This window comes from Salvelinus namaycush, chromosome 42, assembly GCF_016432855.1.
Source record: "Salvelinus namaycush isolate Seneca chromosome 42, SaNama_1.0, whole genome shotgun sequence".
NCBI lineage: Eukaryota > Metazoa > Chordata > Actinopteri > Salmoniformes > Salmonidae > Salvelinus > Salvelinus namaycush.
In genome coordinates, this window is record NC_052348.1 from 14,467,275 (window position 1) to 14,485,874 (window position 18,600).

The window sequence follows — 18,600 nt, forward strand, 5'->3', positions numbered from 1 at the left end:
TTACAATTGGTTCAGAACAGGGCAGCACGGCTGGCCCTTGGATGTACACAGAGAGGTAATATTAATAATATGCATGTCAATCTCTCTTGGCTCAAAGTGGAGGAGAGATTGACTTCATCACTGCTTGTATTTATGAGGTATTGACATGTTGAATGCACCGAGCTGTCTGTTTGAACTACTGTCGCGCAGCTCGGACACGCATGCATACCCCACAAGACATGCCACAAGAGGTCTCTTCACAGTCCCAGAGTCCAAAACAGACTATGGGATGCGCACAGTACTACATAGAGCCATGACTACATGGAACTCTATTTCACATCAAGTAATTAATGCAAGCAGTAAAATTAGACTTACAAAACAGATAAAAATACACCTTATGGAACAGCGGGGACTGTGAAGTAACACAAACATAGGCACAGACATAAGCATACACACACACACACACACACACACACACACACACACACACACACACACACACACACACACACACACACACACACACACACACACACACACACACACACACACGTACACACGTACACATGGATTTTGTACTGTAGATATGTGGTAGTGGTGGAGTAGGGGCCTGAGGGCACACGGTGTGTTGTAAAATCTGTGAATGTATTGTCATGTTTTTTTTTATTGTATAAACTGCCTTAATTTTGCTGGACCCCAGGAAGAGGGATCCATAATAAATACAAATACAAATAGTGTATGTTAATGTTTCAGAGAATTGGTGGGGGGATTTACTTGTGTTTACTTTTACATTAAGATATGTAACCTAGTGTTGGCTAATGCTTGCCATTATGTAGATCACATTCCCAAAATATATAATCAAGTAAGTGCTATAGATAGGGGATGCAGAATACACATGAAACGACATATGTAATAGACTTTACAATCCTAGAAAGAATCACTTCTAGAATGTATTCTCAAGTGCACTTGACTTCTCAATCTCACCTCTTCAATTCTTCTGTAGGCTATCACTGACGACAGCCCGTCCAGTGCTGACAGTCAGGTATTCATCGTTCCGTTCCACAGTAGTGTACAGCCAAGTGCGCGCACTCGTGCTGTCTTACGTCACTGTGCTCGCTCCTCTTCTCGCGCGCTGGTTAAAAAGAAGGAGGAAAGAGCAAGGGGAAACGTGAGCGCTCTGAGGATCTAGTGAGAGACAATTTTGTGCTTACTTTTTTGACCCAATGCACTGTGCTGAAACGGATTTTAAATCAGAAGGAAGGACACAAATTAAGCTTACTGAAATTCTCAGAGTTTGCTTATTATTTGCTTTGTTTTCTTTACGAGAGAAACATTTGTATTTCTGGGGTATGCCATCATAACCAGCACTACCATTAATTTATTTTAAATAACATTTTTTTCTTTAGCAAATATTTAATTCTGATTACTTTATGCGTACATCTTTATTAAACTAAATTATTATAATCGTTTACCTGTGATACAGCATATATACATATAGAGAATAGAGTATTTTGTAGGTTTGCACCGTTGCTTTCAACAGTGATTTCTCTCATATCTTTTGGTTCCAACGTTTTTTCAATATGAGGCATTTGAAATTTGTACTCGTGTTGGCTATTGCAGTCAACGTTTGGGAATGTGGGGATTCGAAATTTGGCGAGAAGGGGGAAATAAGCCCGAGGAGAAGGAGATGTTACGACGGGAGCATGCCCAAGCGACTGAAGAAGAGAGAACGAAAACTGTCAGTGGACAGCGGTGCAAGCAGCGGGGAAGTTTGTCACAGGTTGTACCCTCGTGTGTCATGCTGCCCAACCAGGCGTGCTGCTTATCAGATAGTCCACCGGCGTGATGCCAGGGTATGTTGGGCTCGTTGCATTCTTTCATTGTGAGAGCTGTCTGTAGGCTAATGCCAAACGCCCCGGGGAATGTATTTACTGCGTTGTGTGTCATTTCGACTTGTTGTTGACAGTAGTAGAATTAACGATATATGAGGGAGGTGGGACCGTGAGGGGAAAATTCAACCGTAGCCTACTTACACATTCTGGCGTTGTCCTGCTACTCTAGGCTGTTTTTGAGGTTTCTTTATCAGTCACATTAAATATGTAGAAAATCCATAAAACTGTAAAAACAAATTAACATGATTTATCAGCCAACTATGTTGTTTAAAAGTGGGAAATGATATAAGCCTCCTGATTGTTGATCTCGAGCGTGTCCAAAGCGTTACAGTGTTACCATGGTTATGTTATAACCTTTTACGTTCATCCCCGAGCTACAAAATAACACCACACGAGCGCAGTCCAAGTGAGTCAGCACGGTTGACTATCGTTCAATTCTACTAAGTTATTCTTTGCATCCCACACCGCGGTTATGCGCACGTGTGGCATGTTTGTCAGCGCACTTAGAATGTATTTTGCAGCAATGTTGCATGTTATTATGTTTTTATTCTTTCCAATCAGTTCCTGCACAGAATGTGTGCGTTTACTGTACATAGCCTACGCTGATGCCCGTTATATACCATTTATTCATTATTGTCATGTTTAACTGCATGGATAAATCTTTAACACAGTCTTCATAGGCTACGTGGAGTTCACGGTAGAATTCGCCGTATTCTCATGTAAACCGCTCCCAACGAATCGACATATGCGGCTGGGTGGTATCTCACTTTGTGTTGTGACAAAAAGCCACATTGCGTCATTTAATTTGCTCAAGTCATGCAAATAGGAGGAAAAACCCTGAACGGAACAAAACTTCTCCTCCCTGCTACACTGCCCACACACAGAGCTCTTTTTGCTTATGGCAAAAGAATAACAACAACACCATTGTGTTTGTTAGTTTCACTAATGGGTGAAGCTGGAGAACATCAGTCTCCCCCCTCAGTCCCTCCACTCTGTCCAAGTGTTAAGGCTGCTGAGAGGGTATTATGTGTCCTTCACTCCCTCCTCTCACACCCACCCCTCACTAACTTACACCTATTCCCAAAGGGCAAGTGTTTTGTTTAAGATTTTTAACACCAGTCTTAGTGTTGCCTACAGCACAGCCACTTTTCTCTATAGGGGCTATGTGTGGTGGTCTCTCTCTCTCCCTGTGATTCCTGATGGTGAGACCTTATGAGGCTTGTGCAGCCCACATTGTCTAAGATTGAATGACAAGCAAATGTTTTCAAGTGTGACCTTTGTGCATTGATATGTTTGTTCCGGCAATTTCACTGACAAAAGCCATTGTGCAGATCCTATCAAAGAAATGAGTCCTCCTGTAACAGCTGCTCCTCTACAGTGAGCTACTTACACGTTGGCTTTTTGATCAAGTCTCTGTGAGGAGGACAACGACCACCATAAAGGAGCTTATGGAAATGCATTTTGCATTTGGGCTGTTCATGTGAACTGGCAATCTTGTGTTATTGATGTGTTACGACACATTTCCCCCCACATGCCAAGGTATGTCACACAGATGGATGTTGTGTGTGTGTGTGTGTGGGTCGGTTTGTTTACCTTCGGAGACTTGTGTCCCTTGCATTTCTGTTCCCCCAGTAATGCTATAATAGCGCTTGTACAGACCCGGGATCGAGCCTACTGACTGAGAATTTATCTTTCTCTGCTTTTGAGTTGCGAGTCAGTGGTGAAATTTTGCTGCTAAACACAACAAACAAAGGTCCTCTTGTTCTGGTTTGTGGTGATGGCAACATTGGAGCCCATCCCAGCAACATATGGGCACAGGGTATGGCTGAGAGCCCACAAATGCTCCTCTCCATGGACTGTGTGCTAGCCCATGGCACGCCGAATCAATGGGCAATTTAGAGCAGGAGGGCGGGCGGTTAGGCATGCCCACGGCGGTAGTACTCACATAGATTTGGAGGGGTTAGTAGTAGTAATAGTATAGTAACATATACAGTACCACTTAGCAGACACTGTTAACCAAAATGACTTAGAATACAGTGAGTGGATTGGTTTTAGTATCTGTATACTGCAGGGATTAAACCCACGTCCCTGCCGTTGTTGGCATCAATCTCTTACCAACTGAGCCACACCTGACCACTCAGTTACAGAGACCGAGAGTAAGTAAAACACACAGACATGGACAACCAGGTTTTAGCCCAAGCTAAGCCTACCCTGCCTAATGCTGACATGTCAACACTTCTAAAGGCTAACGGCTTTTAGCTGCTCTGCCCTCTTTATTAGTATGGTATTAGTATGAGTATATTTATTGCTTGTTTATAGCCGGGTTTATCAACCTCTGTGTGTGCTTCTGGCAAGTCCTAATCACCCGTGTTTTACACTGTCCCGGTAAGAGGAGTAGAACAAACATTCTTTGGCCATCTCTAGTCGTGGTCCTGAGGGGCTATAAAACAACCAAAGGGCCTGTGTTCAACCTGTGGTCACAAAACGGTCTCGAACACGACCGCAGGGTGGCCGTATCCTTAAGAAGCAGCTTTCTCTTCCAGACCTAGTCAGGTTATTGTTGAACTGAGAGAGAGAGAGAGAGAGAGAGAGAGAGAGAGAGAGAGAGAGAGAGAGAGAGAGAGAGAGAGAGAGAGAGAGAGAGAGAGAGAGAGAGAGAGAGAGAGAGAGAGAGAGAGAGAGAGAGAGAGAGAGAGAGAGAGAGAGAGAGAGAGAGAGAGAGAGAGAGAGAGAGCAGAGAGAGAGAGCAGAGAGAGAGCAGAGAGAGAGAGAGAGAGAGAGGGTGTCCATATGTTGGACCCAGGTCTGTAGGCCTAATTGACTAGGACAGACTGCTAATTTGTTGATACCAGTGCGGGAATGATGTGCCTGTCTATCTCTAAATTGGTGTTTACACACGGACGGACCTCACACAGTGCAAAGCACTACCAGCCTGCCTGCTGCCTGCTGCCTAAGCAGCACACATGTCTGGATGCAGGACAGATTACGTTGTGTTTTATTACACCTAATTTGCTACGTAAATAATCCCTGCTAATTTCTGGGGTCTAAATCTCCTGTTTACTTTTGTTTAGCGACCTAAGTAACGCTTCAAACCCTCTAATTCGGCTCCATCCATTTTGGCCCCAGCCGCCCTGACATATGAAATGTAATTTGAACTTAACTGTTTGTACACTTAGGTAAACAAGTTGTGAGGGAGATAATCTTTTTCTCAGAAAGTGCCGCGTATTCTGGATTTAAAAAGTGACATTAAAAGGTAATCAAGTCTAATTTTGGTGTGGGCTTAGTTTCTCTGGAGAATATTTTTTCAGTGTACCATCAATAAAGCTGCAGCGGTGGATAATTAAAGTTAGGTTATATCATCTCCATGCTAATGTCTTACAATAATGTTTATTATAAACTGGGTGGTTCGAGCCCTGAATGCTGATTGGCTGAAAGCCATGGTATATCAGACCGTATACCACGCGTATGACAAAAAAATTATTTTTACTCCTCTGATTAAGTTGGTAACCAGTTTATAATAGCAATAACGCACCTCAGGGGTTTGTGGTATAAGGCCAATATACCACGGCTAAGGGCTGTATCCAGGCACTCTGCGTTGGTTCGTGCGTAAGAACAGCCCTTAGCTGTGGTATATTGGCCATATACAACATCCCCCGGGCCTTATTGCTTAATTATACAATATCGCTGACATGCCAGCAAATTACAAGCCATGTTGAGGTGTAAAACATTAATGCTCACTAAGTCCGTATTTTAATCAGTCATTGTTCCTTGTTGCGTGTGGTCCCTCCCCCTAGATCTTCTCCACCAATAACACGGAGTGCAGCCGTCTCCTAGAGGAGATCAAGTGTGCACACTGTTCGCCCAACGCCCAAGTGCTGTTCCACTCCCCCGAGTCGGACAAGGTCCCCCTCAGGGAGCCCCACCTGCCACGCCTCTGCCAGGACTACTGCCGAGAGTTCTACTATACCTGCCGCGGACACATACCAGGTAACCATTCTACTACACCTACCACTAAGATATACCAGGTAACCATTCTACTACACCTACCACTAAGATATACCAGGTAACCATTCTACTACACCTACCACTAAGATATACCAGGTAACCATTCTACTACACCTACCACTAAGATATACCAGGTAACCAAGAAGGATGATGATAGTACCATCACTACCTCAGTCAGTGCTTACACTGTATAGGCGGAGTGAGGCACACATATGAACACAAATCTCGCTCGCTCGCTCGCTCTCTCTCTCTCTCTCTCTCTCTCTCTCTCTCTCTCTCTCTCTCTCACACTCTCTCATTTTCACTCACTCTCTCCCTCCCTCAATCTCACTCTCTCTCTCTCTCTTACTGACTTCCTGACACACTACATACAGCCTAATGTCTGAATAAGGCAATATTACATTTCTGAGCAGGTCTCCTCAAGGTCCCCAATTCAAAGTCAGCAAACAGTGTTGAACATATAGGTAGCTTGGTTTTACTTATGCAAGACGCAGTGGAGCGTAAGGACTCAAGAAGGAATATTTATTTATGTAGGCTTACCTCATCTGACCTCACCTCCACTTGGTGGTAGAGCCTGCCTGCCTCACGCCCCCAAACACTGGGAGAGCCTCGTCTCAGTCTACCCACCCTGCCTGGCAGACGTTGCCTACTGCAGCCATCAGCCTAGCACTTTGTTAATTAGTCTGACTACACACTTTAGACCTGGCAATCAGGAGCTCTTCTCTCTCTCTCTCTCTCTCTCTCTCTCTCTCCTCTCTCTCTCTCTCTCATCCCTCAGACTGCAGGTGAAACCAACCCGGTACAAGACGTTGTTTTATTGCACCAGGTGGACAGGATTTATTTATTGCGCTAGCCGAGTTGTACAAATGTGTAAATACTTGTGGATTTTTGATAGATTTCTGAGTGTGGCAGCATTGTCAGTATTTTTAGTCCCACTTGGACTGGTTGTAGATGTGTTTTAAGGAACATTACTTTTCTTTACTCACATTTACTCAAACTCTTCCTCAATCTATGGAATTTAGACATAAATTGTGTACACACACATGTGCACGCGCGCGCGCGCGCACACACACACACACACACACACACACACACACACACACACACACACACACACACACACACACACACACACACACACACACACACACACACACACACACACACACGTAACCACACGCCCTAAACAAAGCCCCTACAATCTGCCAGAGAGCTGAAAATTATTGATTTTATGGCCCTTTCCTTCCCTGGCCCCGTCCTTCTTTGGCAAGCCCTCCTGAGCTGCCCTGGCTGAAGCCCCCTGACGGTGCTGTGTGCTGTTTGGGGATGTGTAAGCTGTAAGCACCCTGGCTACGGTCTAGACATGACCGGCTCTGACACCTCGCGCCACCAAGGGAGCTCCTCACACACAGCCTCAGACAAACACAAACTACGGCCTGTTTAAAAAACGCCACTCACACCATCAGTTTGTTTTCCTTGGTGATAAATTCAATGGAACGTAAACACAATCAGAGCTGCCTCGCTGGACCTGGGCCTCGCCTCGGCCCTCGAACTGCTCCCCCGTACGTGTAGGCAAGGCAACGCCAGCCCTGGAGGGAGTCTCCTCCCGATGTGGAATAAGCGAGGAGATGACATGACATGCCGTTTCCTCCTGGATAGGATGGTATTGTGAGATGATAGGAGACCTGCTTGATAGGCCGCCCTCCCTGAAAGCTCCCTGTCCTCAGAAGTAGGGCCTTTGAAGGGCTGTTACCTGCCTGCCGTGCCTCCCAGTGAAGTGCACATTCCTTGTGATCAAACGGCCGCTGCTTGCCCCCAGCCAATTCCTCTTCCTATCTGTGTCGCCACGGCAGATTAAATCTGCTCGCGATTTGCTGAACAGAGAACAGTTTCAACCACACATGTGGTGGCTCTACACCACTACCAGCACTATCAACATCAACCCCCCCCCCCCCCCCATGTACATATTACCTCAATTACCTCGACTAACCTGTACCCCCGCACATTGACTCGGTACCGGTACCACCTGTATATAGCCTCGCTATTGTTATTTTATTGTTGCTCTTTTATTTTTTACTTTAGTTAATTGAGTAAATATTTTTCTTAACTCTTATTTTTCTTAAAACTGCGTTGTTGGTTAAGGGCTTGTAAGTAAGCATTTCACTGTAAGGTCAACTCCTGTTGTATTCGGCAGAGAGAGAGAGGGATAGAGAGAGATGGACAGAGAGAGATGGTGAGAGAGAGAGAGAGAGAGAGAGATGGAGAGAGAGAGAGAGAGAGAGAGAGAGAGAGACAGCAGCCAGTGAGCTGACAGACAGCAGTGAAAGCTTAGAGTTAAACCCAGAGCTTCATACCAGGAGCTTGAGCCAGAGAAGGAGTCAGTCACCCCCCCTCCCATCAATCCTTCCCTCCCTTTCTCCCCCTCTACACAGATCAGCATATGTGGTGACGAATGACACATTTATTTTTCTACAAAGGTTGTGTATATGTAAAGCTGCTGAAGTGCATCAAGATGTCAAGTACTTTGGGTGGCCACCCAGGTTGTGTTGGAAGACAACCAGATGGAAGCAGAACTATAGGCTAGCTCACTGCCTGGGATGTGGACAGAGGTTTTTCTCCCTCTATCTCTCTCTTTCTTTCTCTGTCTCTCTTTCTCTCTCTCTTTCTCTCTCTCTTTCTTTCTCTCTTTCTCTCTGTTTCTCTCTCTCTCTCGCTCTTTCTTTCTTTCTCTCTCTCTCTCTCTCTCTCTGTCTCTCTCTCTCTCTCTCTCTTTTTCCCCCCAGGCCAGTACAATAAAACTGGTACATATTGTGGAGGGAGAGAGAGGGAGAGAGAATGCAGTGCTCGGTGCCACATGTTTATGGAAGTAGTTAACCATAAATTGTCTAAAATTAGATGGCCCTCTAAGTACATATCATTCTGGATACTGACAGAGGTTTTTCCTCCTATGGATTTAAGAGTCCCTTTCTGGATTTGTGTCCTTATGTATTTTTTTTGGGGGGGGGTTAAGCTATTTTTTTTACAATTTGTTGGTTTTCTGTTCAACTGTAATTTGCATTTGTAGTAATCACTATTGCCTCTTAAGAACATGTTTAATTAAATCTCAAATATAAAGCACTGACAAACATGAGTTATTTGGGCTCATGTACAGTATATATCACTAAAGATGAAATTCAGAACCCTTCCAGAACTGTACTCTGCATCAACACATGCAAAGTGCTGACCAACAGTATTAAACCTGGACGGTAGTCTTTACTGTGTCTTTAAATGTCCTCCTGCTCCCGTGAAACTCCCTCTCCAGCTCCCCATTAGGCTGTGTACTTAGCCCTCATTTCTCCATAAAGACATTTACGGCCTGAGTCTCACTTTAACCTAGAGGTCTCCCACCCCTTCCTCCCCCTCCTCCCTCCACCCCCCACTCTGTCTCTCCCCTCTGCATCTGAGGTCCTGGGACCAGCATGGTTAAGATAACTGCAGGCACAAAGTAGGTGGGTGGCATAGGCCTGGGAGTGTTTGTGTGTGTGTGTGTTCTGAGTGTGTGTTTGATCTCCGTGTTGTATTTAGATGTTTAGTGGGATATCCTATCACCTCCAGTGGTAGTGTGGTCAGCCTTGTGGTCGGTGTGGGGGGCCAGGATGGAGGGAGGGATGTGTGGGGGCCGGAGAGCGAGATGAAAGAGGGGAGAGACAGTCCTGTTTGTGTTTTTATCACTGCTGTGTTTGCTCTCCTCCTCCGCCCCTCTGAGGGTTGTGTTAAGGGAAACAATATTGGCACGGTTGTTTTTAGGTCACGCGCAGGTTTTAAGATACGCTGCTTGCTTGCGTTCTTTTCACCCTGTTAGTGGTTTTGCCCTGCTAGCACAATAGGAAAGGGGAGGGGGGGGTTCCTAGAATCTTGGAATAATGTTGTGACTGTGGGTCTCTGAAGGTGGCCAATCATGCGGGGTTGGGGCTGCTGTGTCTAATGAGGATATATTCCCAGATTACTTTGTGCCCCAGACCCTGGTGTGGAACCAACTTCAGCTCCAGTACAACTAGCAGCTCCAAGAGAAATCAAGGTGGTCTGGGGAAATAACCCTGTGATGGGGACATTTTTGCTTTGAACTTCCCCAAAGCACAAGCAAGCAGTGGAACACAATCAATCAACATTTGGGAACATCATTTCTTGATTTGGGTTTTGAGGCAGACAGCATATTTCTATCCCTCCTAAAAATGTGCAAAGTTAGTGTTTGGAAGACTGGGCTGTTAATTAAACATGGTCAGTTTTGAATTAGAGTTTCTCACATTTCACATGCTGTGCCTATATGCCTGCCGCTGGGCTGAGGAGGGCGAAAGCATCTAGGCTGTGGCCCAAATAGGCACTGGTCAAAAGTAGTGCACTATATAGGGAATAGGGTGCCATTTGGTGCTTTAATTTAATTGTATGAGAATTTCAGCCTATGTTTTACTTAATATTCCAAATATCTGGAAAGCTATTAGGTATCCACAGCAGTCACCCACGTGAGGTAGAGCTGCGAGGCATAGCAACAGGGGTCAAACAGCCTTAGCAACAGGGGTCAAAGAATAAAGGTAAAGATGGATGGGGCCTCAGTGGTGCACTGCTGCAGAGTTGAAGACCTGAGGAACAGTCTGAGCAGCATATTCCTCACATTCTGCTCAGCTCTAACCCAGTTGGCCTGTCTGGCCAAGCCTTTCTTCACTTGTTCAGGCCGAGCCAGGATTCGGTTTGGCTCATTCAGCCCAACTCTCAAAAACAACTGTATGAAGACTTAAGGAACTAAAGCTGCGTAAACATGAATTAAGGGCGACTAACTAGGAGGGGATTTAGCTTCAGCTCGCTGGTAAGTTGGATGATGTTGCATCATGGTTTGAACGAGGTGTGATGTCACTTGAATTGAATCGTCTTTCTCTGCCTGCGGGCCGTTGTCTGTGTCCATGGTATTTTTCAGAGCTGTTCCAAGCCGATGTGGATGAGTTCTGTCAATACTACGGACGGAGGGACGGAGGCCTGTGCTTCCCAGATTTCCACCGAAAGCAAACACGGGGACAGGACTCCAACTACTTGGGAGATGAGAAAGTCGAAGACATCAACAGGTTTGTAACGTTTCACTTTCAAAATCTCTTTTACTTGTATACGTTAGGAAGAGTGCATTTAAGGTATGGTTTTTAAATATTGAGTTAACCATCCAAAAAGAACGCTTTCAGTGAGTTGAGGAAAGAGAGGCCATAGTGTGTATCGTGGCATCTCCACACTCTGAACCCAGTGTGTCACTTTGACTGGCCACCACCACCGGTCTCGCCCTAGGCGATATGTACCTATGAACCAGGGTCATGGGAGACATGCCAATGCCAAGTCTGGATAACCCCCCCCCTTTACCCGTCACCCATCTCTCCAGTCATCACCAAAGCCTGCCGTTTGTTCAGGGTGCATTGGGCCAGGCTTTGGCCACACAATGGAAATGCTTACCCTGCAGGCCAACCCTCCCTCACTGCTAGCTAGCAGTACGTCATAGACAAACTTTCACCTTTTTTTTGTCTGCTCCGGTGGAGAGAGAGCCTCTGAGCTGCCCGTCCCAAATGGCACCCTATTCCCTACGTAGTGCACTAGTCCTATGGGCCCTGGTGAAAAGTAGTACACCATATAGGGAATAGGGTGCCATTTGGGACGTAGACCCGTTCTAGCCCCCCTGACGCGAGCTGAGAGCGCTGCTGCTGGACATGTGACCAACTGACCGTCCTGCTATCTCGAGCCGGACCAGACCAGATCAGACCAGAGAAACTATGCTGATGCTGTCTGTCTATGATGTCTAGCTAAGTGCTGTCTGCATTCCTGGGGTTGATGGGGTTCTACTCTAGTCGTTTCTAGTAATGACCCCTTGCTATGCTAAAGAGCACTGTAATTGTAATTGCACTGAACTCTAGGATGGATGGCCGGGATGGCCGAGGAGAGATATAGAGCTTCTGTTGGCAGCCGCTCATCTAAAGGGAGTCTTGTTGAGCTGACTCTCCCCTTCTCATCTTCCGCCTGGGGCCGGCCAAGAGATGATGAGCAAGGAGAGAGGGCCAGGTTTTAACTACCGATGTCATCTAACATCGTACGTCTTAATCAGACCTCCCACTTCAAAACTGGCCTGAGGGAGAGAGCGAGGCAGAGAGAGATATAGAGAGAGAGAGAGCTAGGGAGCGAGAGAGAGAGGCAGAGGGAGAGATAGAGAGAGAGAGAGAGAGAGCCAGGGAGCGAGAGAGAGTGGCAGAGAGAGAGAGAGAGCCAGAGTGAGAGAGAGAGAGAGAGCCAGGGAGTGAGAGAGAGAGATAGAGAGAGAGGGCGCACATCTGCTATGTGTATGAACTTGACACATGCGTCACGATGACAGCATAGCACCAGACAGGAAACTGACGGGGCGAGATAACTGAACTGACACCCTTTTTCCTCCAATGAATATCCATCCTTCACTCAGACTCTCAATGGCAAATTACGCCCAGCGATTGGGAATGTCTTGAAACAAGTGTGTGAGGAGCGAGAATCAGCGTCACCGCCTTCATGTGTTAGCTAGCCGTCGCGATGTTGTATAATGGAGTTTGAATGTTCTGTTTCCCACATCAAATGTGAACTGTGGTTTTCCGCAACACTTGTTGCACAGCTGGAGACCCCTCATCCCCCATTTAAGCATTGCTCCACTAAATTCACCCGTGGAGTGACGTATGTATGTGTGTGTGCCCAATGCACATGAATCAAAGTCATTGCCTATGGAAGTGTCTAAACTCTTACTCAACCCTTCCCATCGTGTCATGCTATTGCTTCACTCTTACTTTGTAAATCACTGGTATTCATTTACTGTCAAGTCAACTCAATCAGTGTATGTATATTGTGGGGGGTATTTTCTGTTTTTCCTCTCTCTCTCTCTCTCTCTCTCTCTCTCTCTCTCTCTCTCTCTCTCTCTCTCTCTCTCTCTCGCTCTCTCTCTCTCTCTCTCTCTCTCTCTCTCTCTCTCTCTCTCTGTCTGTCTCTTACGCTCACCCTCTCTCTCTTTCTCCTTCTCTCTCTCTATCTATCTGTCTCTCTCTGTCTCTCATGCTTTGTCTCTCGCTCTCTCTATCTGTCTCTCACGCTCACTCTCTCTCTCTCGCTCTTTCTCCTTCTCTCTCTCTCTTTCTCCTCTCCATCTCCCTCCTTCCTTTCCTCTCACAACGGGATTATCCGTCGGCGACACTTGACCTTTCGTTCCTCTTCCGGCCGCCCAGGAAGCACAAGCACAACTGCTACTGTGCCCAGGTGGTGTTGAGTGGGCTGAGGCAGCCAGTAGCCGTGGTGCACTGTGGGGACGGATCCCAGCGCCTCTTTGTCCTGGAGAAGGAGGGCTTCGTCCGGGTGCTGACCCATAACATGGAGCTGCTGAAGGAGCCTTTCCTGGACATCCACAAGCTGGTGCAGACCGGACTCAAGGTCAGTGAGGAACACAATCGCATCCCTAATGACACCCTATTCTCTCATAGTGCACTACTTTTGACCAGGACCCATCGGGGCACCTGAAGACTGCTCCAAACTCTAATTCACATATAAGCGATGGTACTTGGTCGCCCCGTGTCTTCCCAATGTAAATGTACCTTAACACCAGTTTTAACACCAAAACGGTTTACTATCAATGTAGTGAGCGGACACAGAGGGAAAGCAACACTTACATGGTTTTATTTCTGTGTTGCAAACATTGAGGAGAGGGAGAGAGAGTGGAACACAGTCTTGGACACTCCTCAAACATTTCTACTTCTAAGACCTACCTCTCTCGTCTGATAATTCCGACCAACCAAGACCCTTCCTTCCATACTTAACCCCCCCCTGGAGTCTGCTCGCCAGTCCTACACTTCATTAAGCAATTAAACAAAACCATCAGCTATTTATTAATTGTCCCAACACGGCTAACTCACACGTTGTTATCTTTCAATGAGCTTAGCACACACGTTGAGAACATTGCTAATGTGCTGCTAATACGTATAAGGTGGATAAATGGCTTTTTAAGTGTTACTCTGTACTCTCCCCCACCAAGCTGTTTCCATATAGGTTAGCACTGTACAATCCCACAAGATGAAAAACGATCAGACTAACACGTCACTGGCCAATACTTTATTTTGATAAATGGTGTCGTATGATATGATTTCACACAGCAATAGCCCCTCTCACAACAGTGGAAGACCAGCTGTATCTGTCTTTTAGTGGTCAACCCTGTCTGCACCATCTCTCTCTCTCTCTCTCTCTCTCTCTCTCTCTCTCTCTCTCTCTCTCTCTCTCTCTCTCTCTCTCTCCTTCTAGTCTCTCTTTCCCTCTCTATTCCCTCTCTCCCTCCCTCTCTCTTTCCCTCTCCACCCTCGGTTGCTAAAGAAACATCTGGTGTCTGTCGAGACCGTTCTAATAACGAGGGGTCTAAGGAGATGAACTGTGTTCACAGTGCACAAACACACGAGAAGTACTCGTCACCCGTCCCTCTCCGCTGCAGTTTCCTCGAGACAGGAAACCATTGGCATGTCTGGTACTTCTGAAAAGAATTAGCACCTATCTGACATTTACTCACTCAGTCTGGTCTGCTCTGACCTCCCACATCATCATGGAAATCTAACTTCCAGAGAACAGGGGAGGAGAAGAGGAGAGAGGGGCCTGGAGCTGGGGCTCGGGTTGGCTGGCCTCCCCCTGAAAGATATGTTATACTGCCGTTTGGTTTGGAACCTTCTCCGAGAGAAGAGGGAGAAGAGAGAAGAGGAGCAGCACACCCACGAGAGCGAATCAAGAAGAAATACAATCATCACCGCCCGCCAGCCCGCCTGCTCCTCCGTAGCTTTGTGTTGGCAGAGCCTCTGGGCAACATTTGAATAGGAAGTCGTCTTTTTTTTCATCGACGTCGTCTTGGAAGCCGGGGAGAGGATCGGTGTAGTGGAGCGGTATTCTATGTAGGCATCATTTCAACCTCAGTAGTGTGCACCATAGACATGCAGCGTCAGGTCCAGTAGTTGGAAACATCATCTTTATAGCCGTGTAGGATTGTTAAGCTTTTGAAATGGCCTATAATTTACCATGTCATTTCAGGTTCAGTTTCAATTTCTCACCTGCTAGGACCTGTTAATGCTATCGTAGCTCTTACCACATAACTTTGCATGGAGACTGACTGTTAGCTATGTGTCACAGACAGGATTGGGGTCAATTCCATTTAAATTCTAGACAATTCAGGAAGTACAATGACATTCCAATTCTCTTCAACGCTTTTCAATGAAGAACATTTGGAAATGGAATTGTAATTAGTTTTTTCTTTTCTGAATTGACTGGAATTGAAATGGAACTGACCCCAGCCCTGCTCACTGACAGTTACATCAAGAGCTGTCTCAGAGAAGGAGTACTGATCTGGGATCATCTTTCCCCCTGTCCATGTAATCAAAGTCATTATGTGAGCTAAAAGGCAACTCTTAATACATATGGCCCCCGATGATGTTTATCCGTATCCAAGGCGACAGCTGTAGGTTTTGAATTTGAGAGTGAACTGATAGTGTCCAGAGATAGGGAAATGGGGAAGAGGAGGAGGAGGGGGCACACTTTTTGGACAGGAAGTTTATCTATCACGCATGCCTCCCACCGTTCCTTTAGAAAGAGGACAGCGGAGATTACAGGGAGTGAAGCGGACCCCAGCGAATGGACATGCAAACAGGCCCACAGGGAGCCAAGGACGACCCTCCTGCTGTCTTATCATCATTAAACCTAACTGCTAGCGGATAAAACAATCATTATGACAATTAGAGAGTGGCTAGAGAACCGGCAGGCCGGCCGGTAGGCCCCCCAGAGTCCTATTCTGTGATGTTGGCTGCTACAAGACTCTGGCCGCACGGGGCCCCCAGCACCAGGGGACCAGGGGGGCTACTAGGGGGGGCTTCCAGAGGGGGCTACCATGGGGGGGCTGAGGTGTTTACTCACTGCATCAACAGGACATAGTTCCCTCTATACAGATAGAACACCCAGGAGCCTCAGGGGAAGTGGGAGATGAGAAAGGGGGGCTGGAGTGAGACTCACTGAGAGGGGAAGATAAGGGTTTATCATTGCCCTGGCTCCCCTAGCTGCCACATGCTTTGATTGTAATGTTCTGTGGTTCCTTCTGCCGGCCCGGCCGATCCCCCTCCCGTGACAATTAAGATGACCCTCTCAGACACAATGCTGCCGGAGGGAGGGAGCAAGGGAGGGTCTCCTTCTCCTCTCTTCATTGCACCGTGGGTGTTCCCTGACACCCAATCTCCCCTTCCCCTCCTGTCATTACTTGATTGTGTGTGTGTAACGCACTTGCTGGCGTCCTCTTCCCGGTAGGAAGCCTGCTAATTCCGTCATTCCCTGTCACCCCTTCTCCCACACACAGAGTCCTCTCTCACAGAGTCCTCTCTCACAGAGTCCTCTCTCACAGAGTCCTCTCTCACAGAGTCCTCTCTCACAGAGTCCTCTCTCACAGAGTCCTCTCACACAGAGTCCTCTCTCACAGAGTCCTCTCTCACAGAGTCCTCTCACACAGAGTCCTCTCTCAAACTTGCCCTGTTTGACATTGTTTCTGTCCATCTGTCCCGGAGGTGTCACAGTCACCATCCTCCAAGCCCATTGGATCAGATACTCTCATCTCTAACAACTGATTGACTGATTATGTTTCCCAGCTGCTTGGTGATTAAACGGAGGCTTACGCCACCACTGCCAGGCTGTGGCTCAGATGTGGTGAAGGCGGCTCGGCGTGCACGGTGCGAAACCGTGTGGCACAGTCCTGATCAGGGCGCTGTTGTCTTTACGACTCGTCACTACCAACTGTACCACACGGCGTGTCCAGCACGTCTCAGCTCAGTACCAACACCTGATAGTGTCATGCTGACTATGAAGCCATCACGGCGCGTTAACTGAGGTGCTCAGACAGTTAACTTGTTTTGGGTTTTCTGTTTCAAGCGGGAACCACTTCCAGATGCTGTTGAACGAGAGAGAACGCAGCCCAACATCCATACTTAATCTCCCTGTATCCAGCGGAGGCTGACAATATGCTGGCTTTGATTTCATTCATGGTGACACATTGCCTATGTGCAAATAGAGCGACGCCGTTGTTGGTTGCTTACATCAGCCAGCTGCAAAGGCAATGGGGCGAAAGCGGTTTGGAATGAAGACATCTGCTTTGAGCAGTGTGGGTTCGCCTAACACTCTTATTGAAGTGTGTTAGCCTGTGTGACAGGGCTAGGGGCGCGGACGCGCAATAAAATATATTCACTGTGAGACAAATATCTCATGCTGTGTTCTTGTGCTCTGTCACACTGCATCTACAGCTGTTGGGCTAACTCAGCCAGAGAGAGTAGAGGTTCCTCTCAGACTGTCAGGCTAACTCAGCCAGAGAGAGTAGAGGTTCCTCTCAGACTGTCAGGCTAACTCAACCAGAGAGAGCAGAGGTTCCTCTCAGACTGTCAGGCTAACTCAGCCAGAGAGAGTAGAGGTTCCTCTCAGACTGTCAGGCTAACTCAGCCAGAGAGAGTAGAGGTTCCTCTCAGACTGTCAGGCTAACTCAGCCAGAGAGAGTAGAGGTTCCTCTCAGACTGTCAGGCTAACTCAGCCAGAGAGAGTAGAGGTTCCTCTCAGACTGTCAGGCTAACTCAGCCAGAGAGAGTAGAGGTTCCTCTCAGACTGTCAGGCTAACTCAGCCAGAGAGAGTAGAGGTTCCTCTCAGACTGTCAGGCTAACTCAACCAGAGAGAGTAGAGGTTCCTCTCAGACTGTCAGGCTAACTCAGCCAGAGAGAGCAGAGGTTCCTCTCAGACAGTCAGGCTAACTCAGCCAGAGAGAGTAGAGGTTCCTCTCAGACTGTCAGGCTAACTCAGCCAGAGAGAGTAGAGGTTCCTCTCAGACTGTCAGGCTAACTCAACCAGAGAGAGTAGAGGTTCCTCTCAGACTGTCAGGCTAACTCAGCCAGAGAGAGTAGAGGTTCCTCTCAGACTGTCAGGCTAACTCAACCAGAGAGAGTAGAGGTTCCTCTCAGACTGTCAGGCTAACTCAGCCAGAGAGAGTAGAGGTTCCTCTCAGACTGTCAGGCTAACTCAACCAGAGAGAGTAGAGGTTCCTCTCAGACTGTCAGGCTAACTCAACCAGAGAGAGTAGAGGTTCCTCTCAGACTGTCAGGCTAACTCAACCAGAGAGAGTAGAGGTTCCTCTCAGACTGTCAGGCTAACTCAACCAGAGAGAGTAGAGGTTCCTCTCAGACTGTCAGGCTAACTCAGCCAGAGAGAGTAGAGGTTCCTCTCAGACTGTCAGGCTAACTCAACCAGAGAGAGTAGAGGTTCCTCTCAGACTGTCAGGCTAACTCAACCAGAGAGAGCAGAGGTTCCTCTCAGACTGTCAGGCTAACTCAGCCAGAGAGAGTAGAGGTTCCTCTCAGACTGTCTGAGATAAGTGCCCTGCGGATGATAGATTAGCTCTTACTCCTACTGTTGACTCCCTCTGAGAACTGAAGCGCTGAAGCTGAAGGAGGGGGGGCAGCAATGTTAATCTTACTATTATCCTATTTATGTAATGGGAAGAGGAACATACGCTGGAATACGTCAAGAGAAAGTTCAGTGAAAGTCGTAGTTTATCAAGATGGAGTCGTAGACCCAAAACATTACTCTGTTGGCCGACGTGTCGTGTGATACAGGAAATTGCCTGGCTGCCTCCTCCATTATAAAAGTGGTTTTGCATCCAATCTGATT

General features: G+C 47.1%; 1 protein-coding gene across 1 annotated transcript in view; it reads left to right on the plus strand.

Moving 5' to 3' along the window:
• Positions 1-1,146: 1,146 nt before the first annotated feature.
• Positions 1,147-18,600, plus strand: part of LOC120034941 (hedgehog-interacting protein-like) — a 44,455-nt gene continuing 27,001 nt past the window's right edge. Inside the window, exons 1-4 of the mRNA XM_038981655.1 lie at positions 1,147-1,832; positions 5,666-5,858; positions 10,825-10,969; positions 13,118-13,319. Coding sequence (XP_038837583.1) covers positions 1,560-1,832; positions 5,666-5,858; positions 10,825-10,969; positions 13,118-13,319 — 813 coding nt within the window. The 5' untranslated portion in view covers positions 1,147-1,559. The remainder of the gene's footprint in view (positions 1,833-5,665; positions 5,859-10,824; positions 10,970-13,117; positions 13,320-18,600) is intronic.